The sequence below is a fragment of the Artibeus jamaicensis genome, unplaced genomic scaffold (assembly GCF_021234435.1).
Source record: "Artibeus jamaicensis isolate MK-2021 breed Jamaican fruit bat unplaced genomic scaffold, CSHL_Jam_final contig_887, whole genome shotgun sequence".
Taxonomy (NCBI): domain Eukaryota; kingdom Metazoa; phylum Chordata; class Mammalia; order Chiroptera; family Phyllostomidae; genus Artibeus; species Artibeus jamaicensis.
In genome coordinates, this window is record NW_026522003.1 from 1383513 (window position 1) to 1399621 (window position 16109).

The 16109-nt window shown below is 49.5% G+C and overlaps 1 protein-coding gene across 4 annotated transcripts; it reads right to left on the minus strand.

Moving 5' to 3' along the window:
* Nucleotides 1-2962: 2962 nt before the first annotated feature.
* On the minus strand, nt 2963-15433 carry ABHD4 (abhydrolase domain containing 4, N-acyl phospholipase B). 4 transcript variants are annotated; one of them, XM_037129154.2, is made up of 7 exons: nt 15327-15433; nt 11300-11388; nt 9717-10089; nt 9412-9566; nt 7922-8033; nt 5371-5557; nt 2963-4430 (listed from the first exon to the last, which is right to left on the minus strand). In XM_037129154.2, the coding sequence occupies exons 1-7, from the start codon at nt 15386-15388 to the stop codon at nt 4341-4343; spliced, it is 1068 nt and encodes a 355-aa protein (XP_036985049.2). In that variant the 5' UTR covers nt 15389-15433; the 3' UTR covers nt 2963-4340. The 4 variants fall into 4 exon arrangements, with proteins under 4 accessions (XP_036985049.2, XP_053510856.1, XP_053510858.1 ...); XM_053654881.1 differs by having other exon boundaries at nt 9717-10042; nt 15327-15415; XM_053654883.1 differs by lacking the exon at nt 15327-15433 and adding an exon at nt 15216-15307 and having other exon boundaries at nt 9717-10042.
* Between the last annotated feature and the right edge of the window lie 676 nt (nt 15434-16109).

Sequence of the window (16109 nt, forward strand, 5' to 3'; positions counted from 1 at the left end):
GGGCTGCTATTGCCTTTCCTCCTCAACCCTTGTGAAGAGTGGCATTGATATTTAGTAGGATAAAGGCAAAGACTTTTCCAGCATAATAATGCTCAGTTTATGCTGCAAAAAAAAAAAAAAACAAAACCAGTCAATATCAGCAAGTGAAGAGATGGTTTGTCTTGAGCTATTTCACCTGGGGGGGGGTGTGGTTTGAGACTGACCCTAAAAAATCTCAATCACCTTGCTTTTTTTCTGCAAAACACCAAGACCCTGGGGGAGGGGAGAAAGAAGGAGTCTAGGGAGAGAGCTGAGACCCCATCCCAGAAGGATTCTGTATGAACTGAAAGGTGAGGAAAGAGGCATTTTGCATCATTCATCGAACACTGTGTGTGCTAGCCATCAATGGAATTATTTTCTAATTGGCTGTGAACTGTACCTGCAGTTGTGGGTTTATAGGGTGATATGTCAGGGTGGAGAGAGGTATTTTTCTAGACGTCATCACCCTTGCACTATAATAGCGGACCAAATTTTTTAGCTCACATATTTTTGTGTCTATCCCGAGGAGAAAGTTAACTTTAGCACATTTTTGCTAGCCACTGAACCGTGGACCACCTCCCTGGTTTTGGGTTAGTCATAGTAATTTTTGTCTGTTATGGGACCTCTACTTGTACATTGCCAATCCTCTGAGGAACATGAGTTTGCTCACGTTAATGTGAACTGTTACCATAAATCCTTAGAACATACCAGAAATGTGCTGATTGGGTGGCATGTTCACAGTGATTTCTTAGTCCCAGCCCTGGGATGTCAGGAACACCCTGTTCAGCTGGTGTGTGTGTGTGTGTTTCAGTGGGCATGCATGTATGTAGGCCTTGTAGTGTAAACAGGGCACTTGGAGTGACCTTCAGACTCTTGCACTTGTGTTGGCATTGTGTTGGGAAATCAAAATGGTGTGTAGCCTCCCACAGTGGTTCTGGGGCGAGGAGATGAACTGCCAGAGCCATAGGCCCTACATCTCCACACCAGGACCCTCTGGGTCAAGTGTCAGAGACATGGGGTCCCTTACACCAGTGCCTGTGAACAGGGGCATCAGGATCTCATAGGGAATGTGTTTAAATGCAGATGTCATTGTTAGACTCCATGCAGATTTACTGGATCATTTACTAACTCTGGGGGATAGCTCAGGAGTCTATATTTATATTTTTTAACCTTGCATAAGGACATTTTTTCATTGCTTTTAGAGAGAAAGAGGAAGAGAGAGGGAGTAAGGAAGAGAGAGAAACATAGATGGGAGAGAGAAGCATTGATTGGCTGCCTCCCACACATGCCCCTACCAGAGATCTGACCTGCAACCTTTCAGTCTATGGGATGACACTCCGATCAACTGAGCCACACCAGCCAGGGCCAGCAATCTGTATTTAAAAAAACACCCAGGTTGCTCTCCAAGAAGGTAGTAGCATCATTTAGTGTTCACAAGTTCTTTTGACTTCACCTCCTAAACATTTCTTGCATCTTTCTCCTCCGTGTGTCCACTAGCCACTGGTCAAGTCCAAGCTACCAGTATCTCTGGCCTGGGCCACTGCAGTAGCATCAAAATTCTCCAGCAGGGACTCACCCCCTCCAATGTGTACCCTGCAGAGAAGCTAGAGTGGTCACTGCAAGTCTCAGATCGGATTGTCACACTCCCCATCCCACCATGACACTCAGCTAATTTTGTTCATCACTTTTACGATGAATACGTACTTTTCATGGCCAGAGGGCTTGCATGGGGGGGCCCTCACCCACCTCCTAGCCTCATCTCACAGCCTTGTCGCTGCTAATTGGACTTTGCACTTCAAAGTTCTCTCCAGATACTCCTTCCCCCCTCTTTGCACTTCCTTCAGGCTCAGCTGCCATTACTTCTGAGGGAGGCCATCCCAACATTTCAGGGGCAGCCCTTTCCACCCCTTTATTATATTGATTTACATAATAATTTTATGATATGTGCCTCTCCGTGTAGAATGTAATTTTCCAGGAAGGCAGACACCACTTTTCCTCACTATAGTAGCCTTAGTGCTTGGCACACAGTAAGCTCTAAATACAGGGTGGGGCAAAAGCAGGCTTATAGTTGTTCAGATGGAAAGTAACACATTAACAAGTAACAATACAGGAATAACCTCTGTTCCACACACTCACTACTGTAAACCCACTTTTGCCCCACCCTGTACCTGCCCTTCCCTCCATGTGGCTGCGTTGGCATTCAGGCAACCTGCAGTCCCAGAGAAGACAGAGTCTCGGGGTGGGTCAGAGCTTACAGTTGTACCCAGAGCTCCATTCACGCATTTGGTCTTTCGGTCATCATGACATCTGTAGGGTTATGTGCTGCTTTGAGCTATGGAGTTCTGGGCCTACCTGCTGTCAGCCAGCAGCCAGCAGGCACCGTTGGCAATGACTCGAACACTTGGCATATCTCACTTATCTTGGCTTAGTGAAAACAAACATTTACTGAACATGAACTAGGTGCCAAACACGCCCTTGTTACTAAGTAGCTTATGATCTAGGGAGGAAAGACGGACACAAAACAAGTAACTACATGTTTATGGGAGGGCCAAAGTCCAGCCGGGGGAAGGTGGTCAGAGACCAGCTTGCCCGCACAAGGGAAGTTTGGAAAGCAGGCTGTATATAGGGCACAGTCCAGGTGTAGGCTCATGTGGAGTGAACTTCAGAACATGGCTACTTACTGGGCAGCAGTTCTGCCTAATACCCAGTTCTGCCTAATTCTCCGGAGTCGGGCTTTGGTCCATCCACTCCCCACCTGTCACCCTCTGAGGGGGCTGGCTGAGAGTGCCCCTGCCAAGCTGGTCTAGAGGGCAAATGCTGTGCTGAACAGGAGGGAAAGGTGTGTAAGCGGGTACCCCTCAGGGACCCCTTCCCTGACTCTGCATCACATGGGCTGTTGTGAATGCTGCACCACCCCCCGCACTCCTGAAGGAGCAGTATTAAACATCATCACCACCAGCAGTTTTTACTCATTTCTTTATTAATGTAGAAAAGGAGCCTGAGGCAGCTGGACCAGCAGTACAAAGCACGGTGAGTTAATACTATTCTGGTAAAGGGTTGGCTTTACAAAAGTGAAGGAGGCAGGAGCTGCCCTGGTTCTGGGGCCAGGCCCAGCCTACTGCCCAGAACCAGCCCCTGGGAGAGGGTGATAGGTAGGTTGAGTGGGATGAACTGGAGGCCATGGGGGACAGATGGCAGGGATGGAGGGCCAGGCTGTGAGAACCATCTGTGGCTGATGAGGACAGGAAACTGCTGGCATGAGGCTCTCCACTGGACCACGGGCAGGGGCTTCAGGTGGCCTCAGCTCTGGGGATGGGAAGAAAAATCTTGCCCAAGTACGAGAATCCAGACAGGGCCCTATGTTGAAAGGCCTTCCTTTCTCTCTCTACCAGTGGCCACCTTTGCTCTGTACTACAGGTGGGGCTTTAGGGCCCAAGGCACAGAGGGGGGCACAGAAGCCTCCCCATTGGAAGAGGGGACAGGGAAGGAAGCACTTGAGTGTTCCTGGCTTAGGCAGCCAGGGCTGAGACATGGGGCAGGACAGCAGCACCCCCGTACAATGGGACTTGAACACGGGGCAGGGATGGGCACGCCCTTGGCACGTTACCCCACGGCAGTGGTGCCTGCCTCTAACTTTCGTGAATGGAGTCTGCAATGAGCACAGGGCACGGCAGACCTGGGTTCCGGCCTGGAATCCAGCTTTCCTGGAACAGAGTGCTGTTACCATGGGCCAGCCAGGTCCTGCCCCAGCCAGATCCTCATCTGTTAATGAGGGCTTTAGCTGTGACCTCTCAGGTCATAGGAGGGACTCTGAAGAACAAGGGAACTCCAGGATCTGTTCTTCATAGCTAAGTGGGAACTGGTCCCAGTCAGACTCTGGGTGCTGGCAGGGGACGGGGGCTAAAAGGTGGTGGAGGAGGAAGATGCTCTCGCATGGAACCTGCCCCCAGCAACATTCCAGAGCTGGGAAAGACTATGGGAGACTCTGCTTTGTCCAGGGGAAGGGAGGCCACTCTGCCCTTGGTGGGGGCCCTTCATAGCCACTACCTGCGTGACACTTGGCATGAAGAAAGCAGGGTGGCACTAAGTGACCCTTCATGTTCTTCCCTGGGGTGGGGAGCTCAAGGCCTCTTTGTGGCTTCTGCCTCCAGGCCTTCACCTGGGGTCAGGAGTGCTCTTCACTGTGTTCCTGCCTTGGGAATGGCCCAAGACTCTACCTGGCTGGCACATGTTAGTTGGTGAGAAAAGGACAGGGATGAGTAAGCAGACAGGGAGGTGAGAGCGACTCTCTGGCTTTCTCTGCTTCCTCTGGTGAGAGCGGCTCAATCCACGGAGGCGCAGATCTCCTCCACCACAGCATTGAAGATGTGCGGCTGGTCTGCGTAGACGTGGTGCGAGGCACCCTCGATCTCCTGTGGGGAAAGGGACCCGCGGCGGGCGGGACAGCCCTTCAGTCCAGGCACTGGAAAGCTATCAAACCTTTTCTTTCCTTTAGATCTGCTTGCCTATAACCCATGAGCACTTATAAGAAACAATGGTCCACTTTTCTCCCTGGGCCTTGGGCAGAAAGACTTTCTGCTTTCCTGTGGCAGCCAATAACTCTCAATATCCCATTCCCCTCCCGTGGCCATTCACTGTATCTTGACTTCCACGCTAGCCCCACCACCGATCTGCTCATTTTGTCCACAGGCCCATAAGCCAGAGACCACTGGGAAGCCAGTCTAATTAAGCACACTCAATAGCAAATAATCATTGCGGTGGGTAGAAAAAAAGGGAAGGTAGGAGTGTGGTGGGAAGGCTTCATGTCAGTCTCTACTATTCTCTCTACTGTTCGCAGTTCTGGTTTTGAGTGGCAATTACAGGGGCTGGAGTGGCACCATGATGTCTGTGCCGCCTACTGGGCAAGAACATGCTTTTTAGCTGAACTGGGCTACACAGAAGTGAGAGGCCCCTGATTATGAAGTGACACAGAGTCCTGGCTGTGGCTCAGTGGATTGAGTGCCAGCTTTCAAACCAAAAGGTGCTGGTTCAATTCCCAGTCAGGGCCCATGCCTGAGTTTCAAGCTAGGCTCCCAGCTGGAGGTGAGTGGGAGGCAGCTGAGTGATAGTCTCTTCTCGTCTACAGCCATACCACCCTGACTGCGCCCGATCTCGTCTGAAATGACACAGAACCAACCTTTGCAAGTCCACTGCCCCATCTCAGCCTGTTCATCCCTCTTTTCCCCATTGACTCTCCCGTCACCCTTCTCTACCCACAGTGCACATCTGCACTGAGAGTCAACCAACATATGCTGGCATTCAACACACAGCTTTTCTACCTCAATACTGCTCCTTGGGGGGGGGCCAACGTACCAGGTCTCGGACGTAGGAATCTGGCCGCTGCAGTTTCACCTTTTTTCCTGTGCTCGTGTCTATCCAGGTGTTGGCCCCATAGATCATGGTGATGGGCACATCTTTTCGAATCAAGTGAATTCGCTCCAACATGGGGCGCCGGGCCCAGCCAAAGGACTCCATCATAGCTTTGAAGGCCGTCTCACCACTAAGAAGCAAAACGGGGTAGGGAATTGTCAGAATAAACTGTACAGTATAAAATGTCAACTTGGTTTCTCCAGAGGCTAGGGCAGTGTCTTCAACATATTGGTATTCTTCTCCAACTCTGGGTTTGAGACTCATTAAATATTGGTAAGATTAGGAGATGGGACTGAATCTCTAGAGACCTCCTAACACAACCTGAGTCAGAGGGACACACTTGTGAAAACCCCCAAGGCACTGAGAGCTGTCCAAGAATGTAACGGGTTAATATTTCTTCAACAAATATTTACGTGTCACACCCTGAGCTGAGCGAGGGGACATGAACAAGGTGACGAGTGAGTTCACCAAAGGTGGAGCCTGAGGAGTGAATGCTACAAAGAGTTTCCTGAGGAGGCTCTAGAATAAAACCACCATCTTAGAAGAAACGCAGGAGCAGCAGTTTGCACTGTGTGAGAAGCGATGACTGCCAGTGGAATCTACTTTGCTCCGCGGTCACTTCCTTAGATAGAGCTAATACAGGGCGTATTGTGAGGGGCCTGCAAGGCTGGTACAGAAGTGGCTTTCTGGGCTGGTCTGTCGCTTTGGGGGGAGCAGAGGAGATTCAGGAGACTGCCTCTACCAGGCTCAGCCAGTCTCCTTTGCACCCCTGGAATTAAGGGGAACCTGAGTTCTGCACAAGCCACCGGAATCAGTTCTTCTTTAAGACATTGCAGCGTAATGGAAAAATCACAGACTCTGAAGTCAGGGAGACATGAGTTCAAGTCCTAGCTATACTCTCTTAGCAAGTGGTGTAACCAGAACACACCTTAACTTTCTCATCTACAGATTGGAGAGGAATTATACCTACTTTATTCGATCATTGTGAGGAAAATAAAAATATGTACAAAGCCCCTAAGTTTAGGTGAAATAGAGTAGGTACACCCCTGCACCCCTCCTCCCCCCAGATTTTTCCTTGGCCAAATTTCATGTTTTCCAAGGGAATGGTAAGAGAGCTTGTGAGGGTTACAACTCAGAAACCCTCAGGGGGTTATAAAACTAAGTGATGGTATTTGCAGGAGGGGACTAGTTATCAATGACATCATCTCTGCTTCCTTCAGGACACAAATGAGTCCCATTATAATATATTCTGTGGCTTAGACTGGGAGGCTATTCACTGTCCAGAACCGGGTCTGAGACTGGGAAACACTCCGAGGAAAGGGCCAGGGTTGTGCATGAGGGGCCTCAAGCGGGTATGAGACTGGCACCGAGCCCAGTGGGGGCCGAAAGAGGGGCAGAGCGCAGAGAGCGGAGGGCTACCTGATTTGACTGCTGAGCTGTTTCTGCACGGCTGCCTACGCGGGACCCTTCATTTAGCTGAGCTCATGCGGAATGTTGGATGGGCCGTTTCCACGCTTCCTGAGGGCTGTCTGGGTTTGAGGCTAATGCTCAGACAGTACTGCTGGAATGAAAATCCCCTCTTTCTTCACAGCTTTGGCTCATAACGGTGCCCTGGACAGGCCTGGAATGAAGTGGGGCAGTGCTGCTCCTCCCAGTGACTTTGGCTCCCAAGATGCCTCCCAGCAGCTCACGGTGAGGCCAGCACAGAGGAGGTGCCTCCAGTTATCAACCTCTCACACAGCCCGACCTGAGGGGAAGATTACCTCCCAGACTGTGCCCTGCCTTGTCAGGTGCCAAGAATGCAGACGAACTGGCTTGTGGGGCCTGCTGTGTGAGCAGTCATAGGTATGAAGCTCTCACGATTCTGGGGACACCTGGAAATCTCCAAAAGATTTGGAAAGAATTCCTGTTCCAACAATACTGCATATAACTAAAATTTAAAATGCATGCTTTCTCAACCAGCAATTCTGTTTGTAGGCATGTGCTCCACAGATGTAGTCACGTGTGTGCAGAGGAAGGTAGGCGAGGAGGAGGGTCTCTGACGCTGTCACGTGGTATCTCAGACTGGAAACCACGAGGAAATCTGGGAATCACAGGTCTGGGACAGGAAAAGACTTCTTTCTTTCCTTTTTGCCTTTATAAAAATACCACATTTGTACCAGTTTTCCACTTAAAAAAAGAAAAAAACATCTTTTTAAATGTTCTCCAGACTCTTGCCTGTCAGGAAAACTGACTGTCTCCACAGAAGAGTAGGGGTCACCTCTAGAGATGGTGGCAGCCTTAATTAATCTGTTGTGTTCTCCATCCCTTTGTGCCTGCCCCTGGGGAAGTCTGTGGGGATGCTCATGCCTGCTGAGTAAGGCCTCTGTTTCCCCAGCTGAAGGAAAGCCTTGTGGGAGAGGAAGTACAGCACAGAGCAATCCAGGGGCAGTTCAGCAGTTGCCCAGCTGTTGGAATTTTATCTCCAAACCCATCTACCGGGAGCTGCTCTCACCTGGGATTCTGTGCGTTGCAGTGGTAGATATACTCTGATATTGTATCATCTTCAAAGAAGTCTGCAAACTTGCGCTTGAAGTCTGGTCGGAATCGCTGCACCAGGCCAGGCCCTGGGTGGGGAGAGAACATGGAGTGGCCAGTTTGGGTGGTGGGGGAAAGACTCCTGCCTGCACACAGAACTTTCACCAAACATATTTCTCCTACTCCTGAGACCTTACGGCTTTTTCACCTTGAGGTGAAATGAAACTAGAACACCTCCCAGGAGCCTGCTCATGTTCAGGCCTGTAACATAATATGAGCGAGAAGCAAACTTAACCCTGGCATCTCAGACTCAGGGCACAGTTTTAGAGCAATCTGTTCTCTTCACCTTCTTTATATAGTTCATGAATAGGCAGCAGGGCACCGAAAACAGACTAGAAAAACTGGGCCTCCTGGTTCTGACTTCTGTCCTTCCTGGTCTCTCTGCATGTGAGAAGGATGGCGCCAGAGGGAGGTACACCCAGGATGCCCTGGGCCCTGGCCCTCCGCCACAGCGGTCAGCCAGCTGTCACAGCCAGAGCAGCTCTGCTGCCCGTGCAGGAACCTGGCCAGGTGCGAGTCCAAAAGTGGGGAGAGTGGGGAGAGCTGGGCTTTTCCTAAACTCCTACCTTCTCCTCAAGTACTCATTTTCCTTCTTATCCAGTCATTCTATGGTTCATGAAGGGCCTAGAGAGACAACTTTTTCTTAGCCATCAGTAATTAACTCACAATAACTGGCTATTGGACATTATTATGTATACATAAGCCATTAGTGGAAGACAGAGGGTCAACCAACCTTTTCCAAAAAGGCTATCTGCCTTTCACTTCATCAGAATAAAAAGCTTGGCAGAAAGTCCGGGTGCTAGCAGTCTGAGGTCAGAAGCTTGGGACCTGCTGATTTCACTAACTCTGGCTGGCTCCCCCTGAACTCCTTCCTTCCCTTCAGACACAGAATGTCTGACAGGCACTAAAGGGTGTCTGACTGGAGCAGGGAACGTTTCGAGGGGCCTTGCCTAACACTGTGGGTCATGCTGGAGGCTCTGGCTCGGACGTCGCCCTGCTGCAGGTGCTGGGTGAGCTGCAGAGAAGGCAGACAGTGGAGGTTACCACACAGGTTGCCATAAACCCACACATGCAGCATAAGAATTCAGCAGAGGAAGAGTCACCTCAAGGCCCTGTTCTCTCTCTCTATGGGTGGGGAGGGAGCTAATCAAGGCACAGAGTGGTAGTTCTGCTCCATCTGCCCCTTGCATAGACAATCTTTTTCCATGCAGATGAAGGAAAAAAAGAACCTTCTGAAACTTCAGACAAAGAAATCTGATCCAGATTAACAGCTTTAAACAACAATGCTGGGCTTACTCCCACTTTCCAAGAATAAACAGGGATGATGGGAGCCCAGAAGCAGCGGGGCTTCTAGAATGCGACGGCCTTGGTTTGAGGAGACAGTGTCTCTATCTGTAGGCTACTCACCCCAGGGCCCAGCTACTCGAAGAACAGCCAGTGGGTTGGAACGCCCTAGGACAGAGGCCACGGCCTTGACCCAGGTTGGGGGTGCACGGATCTCACTGGGGTCAGTTGGTCGGAGGGGAAAGCCCCATGGGTCCACCAGAATGAGGTGTTTAACTCTATGGGAAGACAAAGGAGAAGTTGTGTTTGCTTGGAGTACTACAGCCCTTAAATCACCCAGGAAGAAGAGAACTACTAGAAAGTAACACTGGAAGGTTCCCAGCAGGGAGAGGAGTTAGGTCACGACTGAGAGGGTGGCTCCTCCTTACCTTTCAGGGTACTTGATAGAGTAAGAAGTGGCCAGGAATCCTCCCAAACTGTGCCCCAGGAGGATCATACTGGGGATCCCCATGGTCTCCCGCCACGTCTCTATCGAGGTCACAAACTCATTCTCGGCCCCTTCCGGGTCCCTGGGGAATGCTGGCCTGGAGCTTCGCCCGAAGCCGAGCAGGTCGAAGGTGTGCACTGTGCGGCGGGCACTCAGGGAATCCATGTTGAGGATCCAGAGGCCCACGCCGCCCCCGAAGCCATGCACCATCACCAAGGGGGTACGGTCCCTGAGCTCGGGGCTCACGGTCACCGTCCATATCTTGTTCTGGTTTGGGAGAGACACGTATCGGGCCAGGAACTTGTTCTGGAGACCTGGGGAGAGGGGATTCACGGCAGGGCGGTGAGTCCATTTTCTAGCAGCACCATCATTTTGCTGGACTACTACTCTTCGGCCCTGTCCCTCCACTTCCAAACCCTTCCTGACCTCCCTTCACTCCCTCCTTTCACACCCTCTCACCACATGCCCCAAGAGTTCAACTCCAAGTACGATTTGCAGACCCTCTAGTCTGTAGGTGATGAGTGCCCATCTTACTCCTCAAGGCTGTCTGCCTGGCTCTCTTTGGGCCCAGGGTTGTGGTGACCCCAATGACCTCACAGAGTTCCTGCATCCATTGCTCTAGGACCCGTGTGTGCTTGGAGCTTGACAGATGGACAGAAGCGTCCTCACTGAGGGTAACTGGGAGGGCAGCTTCTAACCGGTGTTGAGCCAGGTGGAGGGGGTGATGGCTGTGATTTGAGCCATGGGCTTATTCCTCTAAGAGAGAGACCAAGGTGGGCAGTGCTTGCTCTGCCGGCACCACCCCTGACAGCTGCCTGGGGGAAGTCACTTGGATCCTGGGCAAGAGCTTGAAAGCTGTGGCTGTTCTTCAGTTGCACTTACTCAGGCCCGTAAGGGATAGGGTAGCCACGGCTAGGGAAGTAGCAGGGGGCAGGTAAGATCATACGGGAAGAATGGGGAGATGTGGCCCAAGGACCTTGTTTGAGCCAGTGGCTGGGGACGAGGGGGTCCTGGGATGCCTGCCCCAATATAACACTGCCCATGACAGCTGGCCTGTGGGAACCCCAAACTCCTGTCTCACACAAGAGAAGTGGAGGGGCAACAGTAACATTAGAGAATATAGGACTGCTTGATGGTCCTTGGGTAGGAGGGTGGTAAATCTAAGAAGTGCTTGCATGTTTGGAATAACAGACAGGAGAGAAGAATAAGAGGAAAAGGAAGAGGGGAGGAGAGAATGTGTTTGTGTGCATCGTGAGCTAATGGTAGGCACGGGGTTGGAGGTGAGGTTGTGGGATGTGGCAGGAGCTAGCGTGACGGACAGGGAGGGAGATGCTGAGGAACCATCACCATAGAATATGGTGTCCGCTGCACAAATTGCTTCCCCTGCATCACTCACAACTGTTCCTCCCACTCCCGAGCATGGTTAATCAGGAGTCAGTGGGCTCCGGGTACCAGACTCTGAGGAGATCCTATATTCTCCTTAGGCCCCTAAGGAAGGTGGCACAAGCTGTCTCTTCTACTTACACTGGAGGATCCTGGCTTCCACATTCTTCAACTGAGACATTGAAGTGGGGCGCCAAGCTGGCAGCCAGCTACTCAGCCAGCCTTGAGGCCTGGGACAAGGAGACACAGAGATGCTCACTGGCAACATTGGAAAGGAAACATTGATGCTCTCAGCCTTGCTGACAGTTGCAAAAGAGTTATCAGGGTGCAGGGTGTTTCCCAGGCTCAGGAGACCTCCCACTGTGGCAGTTGGCAATTCCCTCACTGCCTGATAGACTGTATCTTCTCTGGTAAATGGCCAGTAACAACATGCACTTTGTTTCAAAGACACTTAGAATACCATGTGCACAACACATTACAGTTTACAAAGAGCTTTCACATTTATCTCATTTGAGTTGTACAATCTCCTTTGTCTCCGGTTTTCATAATGTTCCAGGAGATTATAGGGGAGACGGCCAACTTTTAACTAATGTTTCAATGATCTTTTGCTATCCCCAGGACTGAATGTTCTTTAGAGTGGGACAAATTCCCATGCCACCTGCCCTCCTGGCAAGGCACTGCAGTTTGTATGTGACTTCTTCCACGCCCCTGGAAGTACAGAGCACTGTCAGTGCCCCGTTAGGCTCTCAGGCAATCCTTGAGCAACGAGATAGGATACACAGGGAGCAGGAGGTGGGAAACCTGGTTCAAGTCCTGCTGGGAATCCCTGACTGGACACACGTTGCTTTTGGCCTTGTTTCATAGATTATAAAATGAGTAGGAAGACATATTCCTACTCATTTCCTCACATCCTATGGCAGGCAATACAACAGGGGAGACAATCTATTCTGCTTTCTCCTTCATATCCATAGGACTTGAAGTCATCGTAGAAGTTGAAAGCACCAGTTTTGCAATAATAATAATAATAATAATAATAATAATAATAATAAAAAAACAGCCTTGGACCTGAGTTACAGTATTGTCATTTACAAACGGAATGGCTTTGGCTTGATAAACACCCTTTGGGCGTTTAGATATATAAGGGAACTTGTAAGGTGCCTGGGATAAATTAAGTACTCAATGACTATGTTTTTTTATTATTCCTTTTCCATCCCATGTATTTCCTTTTTCTTGAACTGCCCAGGTGAAGAGGATTATAGGGTGGACACCACCAGCTACAGTGAGGGCCCGTGAACATCGGTGCAGTCACGTGGGGGCATTCTGTGGGAGAATGAGAGGAGCCACTGCCCTCCCCTGACCCCTGCCCACCTTAGCACACACTGGGCATCCTGGTAGATCATTTGAAGCACAGAGCTTTAGATTAGGATGGTTCCTTAGAAATCATCTAGCGCAGCCTTTTTATCTTACAGATGACCAAACTGATGCCCAAAGAGATCATACAGCGAGTTAGAAAAAGCAGAACTAGAGAACCCAAACTGCAAATCCAGGTTTCTCTATACCACTTCTCTGTAAGTTCCAGTCTTGGCTTTTCAAGGCCATACACGAATACTTACAATAGAGAACATAATTTTCACACTGGTCTCTGTATTCTTAAAGGTGTGATCTAAAGCCAGAAGGCCAGAGTTCTACTGCCACTTACCAGCAGTGTGACTTTGGCCTTTCTGTGTGTCAAAATTTCCCTACCTTTAAAAGGAAGGTAATAATCATACCAACCTCATGGAGTTGTTATAAAGAATAAGGGGACAGTCACCTACAAAGGAGTTCCCATCAGACTGTCAGCAGATTTCTCAAAAGAGACCTTACAGGCAAGAAGGGGCTGGAAAGAGGTATTCCAAGTCATGAAATCCAAAGACCTACAACCAAGATTACTCTATCCAGCAAAACTTTCATTTAGAATGGAAGGACAGATAAAGTGCTTCTCAGATAAGGTCAAATTCAAGGAGTTCATCATCACCAAGCCCTTATTATATGAAATGTTAAAGGGACTTATCCAAGAAAAAGAAGATAAAAAAGATGAACAGTGAAAGGACAGCAAACTCAACAGTTATTAACAACCACACCTAAAACAAAAGCAAACTAAAAGGACAGCTAGATCAGGAGTGGAAACATAGAAGTGAAGATCTCAAGGAGGGTTAGCAACAGGGGAGTGGGAGGAGGAGAAGGGGGGAGAAGGTACAGAAAATAAGTAGCATAGATGGTAGATAGAAAATAGATAGGGGGCGAGAATAGTATGGGAAATATAGAATCTAAAGAACTTGAGACACATGATCATAAACTAAAGGGGGGCTAATGGGGGGGATGGGGGGTAGGGTGGAGGGGAATGAAGGGGGGAATAGAACAACTGTAACAGCATAATCAATTAAAAAAAAAACTAAAAAAAAAGCTTCTTCAGTTTAAAAAAATAAATGAAAAAAGATGAAATGAGTTAATGCACCTAAAACACATAATGTTTAGCACAAGATAAACTCTTAATAAATGTTTTGCTTGTAGCAATTCTTGATGATTGTTTGAAGTTTGAAAGAAATACTGAGGTTGCAGCTGAGAGTGGTACATCAGTGACATTATAGCTAGATGACAGTTGTCAGTCTCATCAATGAAATCCTATGGAGACTCAGAGCCCTCTTCAATTCTCTACTGAAATTCCTTATAAGCCTGAAGCATGTACACCAAGACCACAGAATTTTGCTAGTCTTAAGAGACATACTTTCTCTTCATATTGTAAGAGACGGTTATAAGTCAGACCAAGGCATCTGAATCCCACATTATAGCACTCAGGAGAAATACTGTTCCATGGAATAGCACTATGGGCTGCTCATCAGATATTGAGGGAGCTTTACTTTGCTTCTCTTCTTCACCAAAAATGTTACAGGTACAGCACTGGAAATAGTGCCAGGCACACTGTTAGCTGCCCAGTACAATTGGGGAGGTGAGGGATGGGGATAGGAGGATTCAGGCAAAGAACAGAGAAGCTACTTTGTCATGAACTTAGCCTGGCCAGCATGGTCTCATCCCTCTAAATGGGGGTAAGGCAGAGGGGTTCTGTGCTGGGTCAGAAGCCTGTTCTAGACCTCTGTAATCTTGCGCAAGTCTCCTAACTTCCATGGGCACTGGCTTCTTCATTTGTAAAAAAGATGCAGGTAGTTTAACTGCATCTCAACCAGTATTGTTTCCCTAAGTCACTGTAGCTATTGTACATTTCATCTTGGAAAAGTCATCTTAGAAAGTAACAATCTCCTGCTGAGTCTCTTCAGGCACAGAAAGCTATTATTGTCATAAGGTTAATGTTTTGCAAACTGCCAGTTCTGCTGCTCTGAAAAGGGGGAGCATGAAACCCACTAAATTCCCCAATCTGGTGAAACCAAGGCTTGGCTGGGAGCTGAGTCATTCTTCTGGAAGCAACTTTTCCTGGCTCCTACCAGACTGCAAAGGGCTACTCACACCATCTACAGGTGGCACCCCAAACATGATTACCTTGAGACAGTGGTAATAAGTCCTCAAAGCTCTAATTTTGAGGCCACATCATAAAATATATTATGAAGATTAAAAACATTATCAACTAGGACCGCACGCTGCGAAGTGTCTCAGTGGGTGAGAGCTAAAAGAAGCTTGCAATCCCCTTCATTATTCCAATTAGACGAATTCCAGTGCCTTGGAGGCCTCTTTCCTCTTTCCGTGTCTTCTCCATACCCGGTGAAACGAGGCTCTTCCCACCCCCGACTTGGACCCCGGGGCGAATCCAGTCGAGCAGACCCGGCCGCTACCCCCGCAATCGGGTCCCACAAGCACGCTTCGGGGCTCTTAGACATTCCCACTGAATCTCATCCCAGAGCACAGCGGGTAGAGCAGAACCAGAAGCGATCTCAAAGACTAATGTGGAAAGTTCAAATCACTAAGCCGCGGGCAAACTTATCTTCCACCGTTGCCCCCGCTCTGCCGCCGCCCCTCCTGGGCAAAAGCAAAGCAAGCAAACAGCCCCCAGCCCTCCCCTGAGGCCGACCTGAAACAGGAAAGGCAGGAAGGTGTCTAAAAGTGTTCCTTGGCCACAGACGGTCCCAGGATCACGGCCCAGAGAGAGACAGAGAAAGAGAAAGAGACAGGATTCACTCACTGCTGCTCCAGATCATCAGCCATAGTAAACAAGCCCTGCCGGGTCGAGCCAAGCCAGCCCATCCCTCCGCCTGACGCCAGCACCAGCTGACCCAGAAAAGAGTCGGATAACAAGGTGGGGCGTGGCTAGCGCTGCGGACCCGCGGAGGCGGGGCCACCGGAGGCGGACTCCACCAATAGCCTGGCGGGTGGGCGGGGCGGGGACGTGTGCGCGGGAGGCGTGGTCCAGCGGTCTGGCAGACAGGACAGTGATTCTGGTCACACATTCGGGAGACGGTGAGGGAGACGAGGAGCCCTGAGACAACTGAGTCCTTCACGGGAGCTCTGCAATCTCCACCCCCGTTCTCCCATAATTAAAAAAGTGACAGACCCACCCCCTGCAGACTCATACACTTTTGGGGCTTCACTATTATTATATAGCGGCATCCCCTCTGAAGTCCTCCCTTTGTGTTCTTTCTAAACAGATGCTAATATCTGTGGAGACCACATCACTAAATTCTCCTACAAAGGGCTCGAGGTCCTGTACCCTAGATTGCCAGATTTCGTAAATGAAAAACAGGACGCCTAGTTAAAGCTGAATTTCAGAAAGACAACAAATATTTTTATAGAATAAATATGTCCCGTGTAATAGTTGGGACATAGCTGGGCATCCTGTATCTTATCTGGCAACCCTAACCCTAAGCGACATATGTCAAGATGTAATTCCTTTGCTCTGGAGATTTCCCAACCTAGTTTCCAGGAAGATGTGGCTCCATCCCAGGTCTCCCACAGTTTGAAAGATACC

Bases quoted from the DNA above. Each gene is read 5' to 3' on its own strand.
- ABHD4 (XM_037129154.2), bottom strand. From the start codon at position 15,388: ATGGGCTGGCTTGGCTCGACCCGGCAGGGCTTGTTTACTATGGCTGAT. The intron at 5,558-7,921 runs GTGAGAGCAGCT...TTTGCTTCTTAG, and splicing joins TGCAACGCACAGAATCCCAG to TGGTGAGACGGCCTTCAAAG. The intron at 4,431-5,370 runs GTACGTTGGCCC...CTTTCCCCACAG, and splicing joins ATTCCTACGTCCGAGACCTG to GAGATCGAGGGTGCCTCGCA.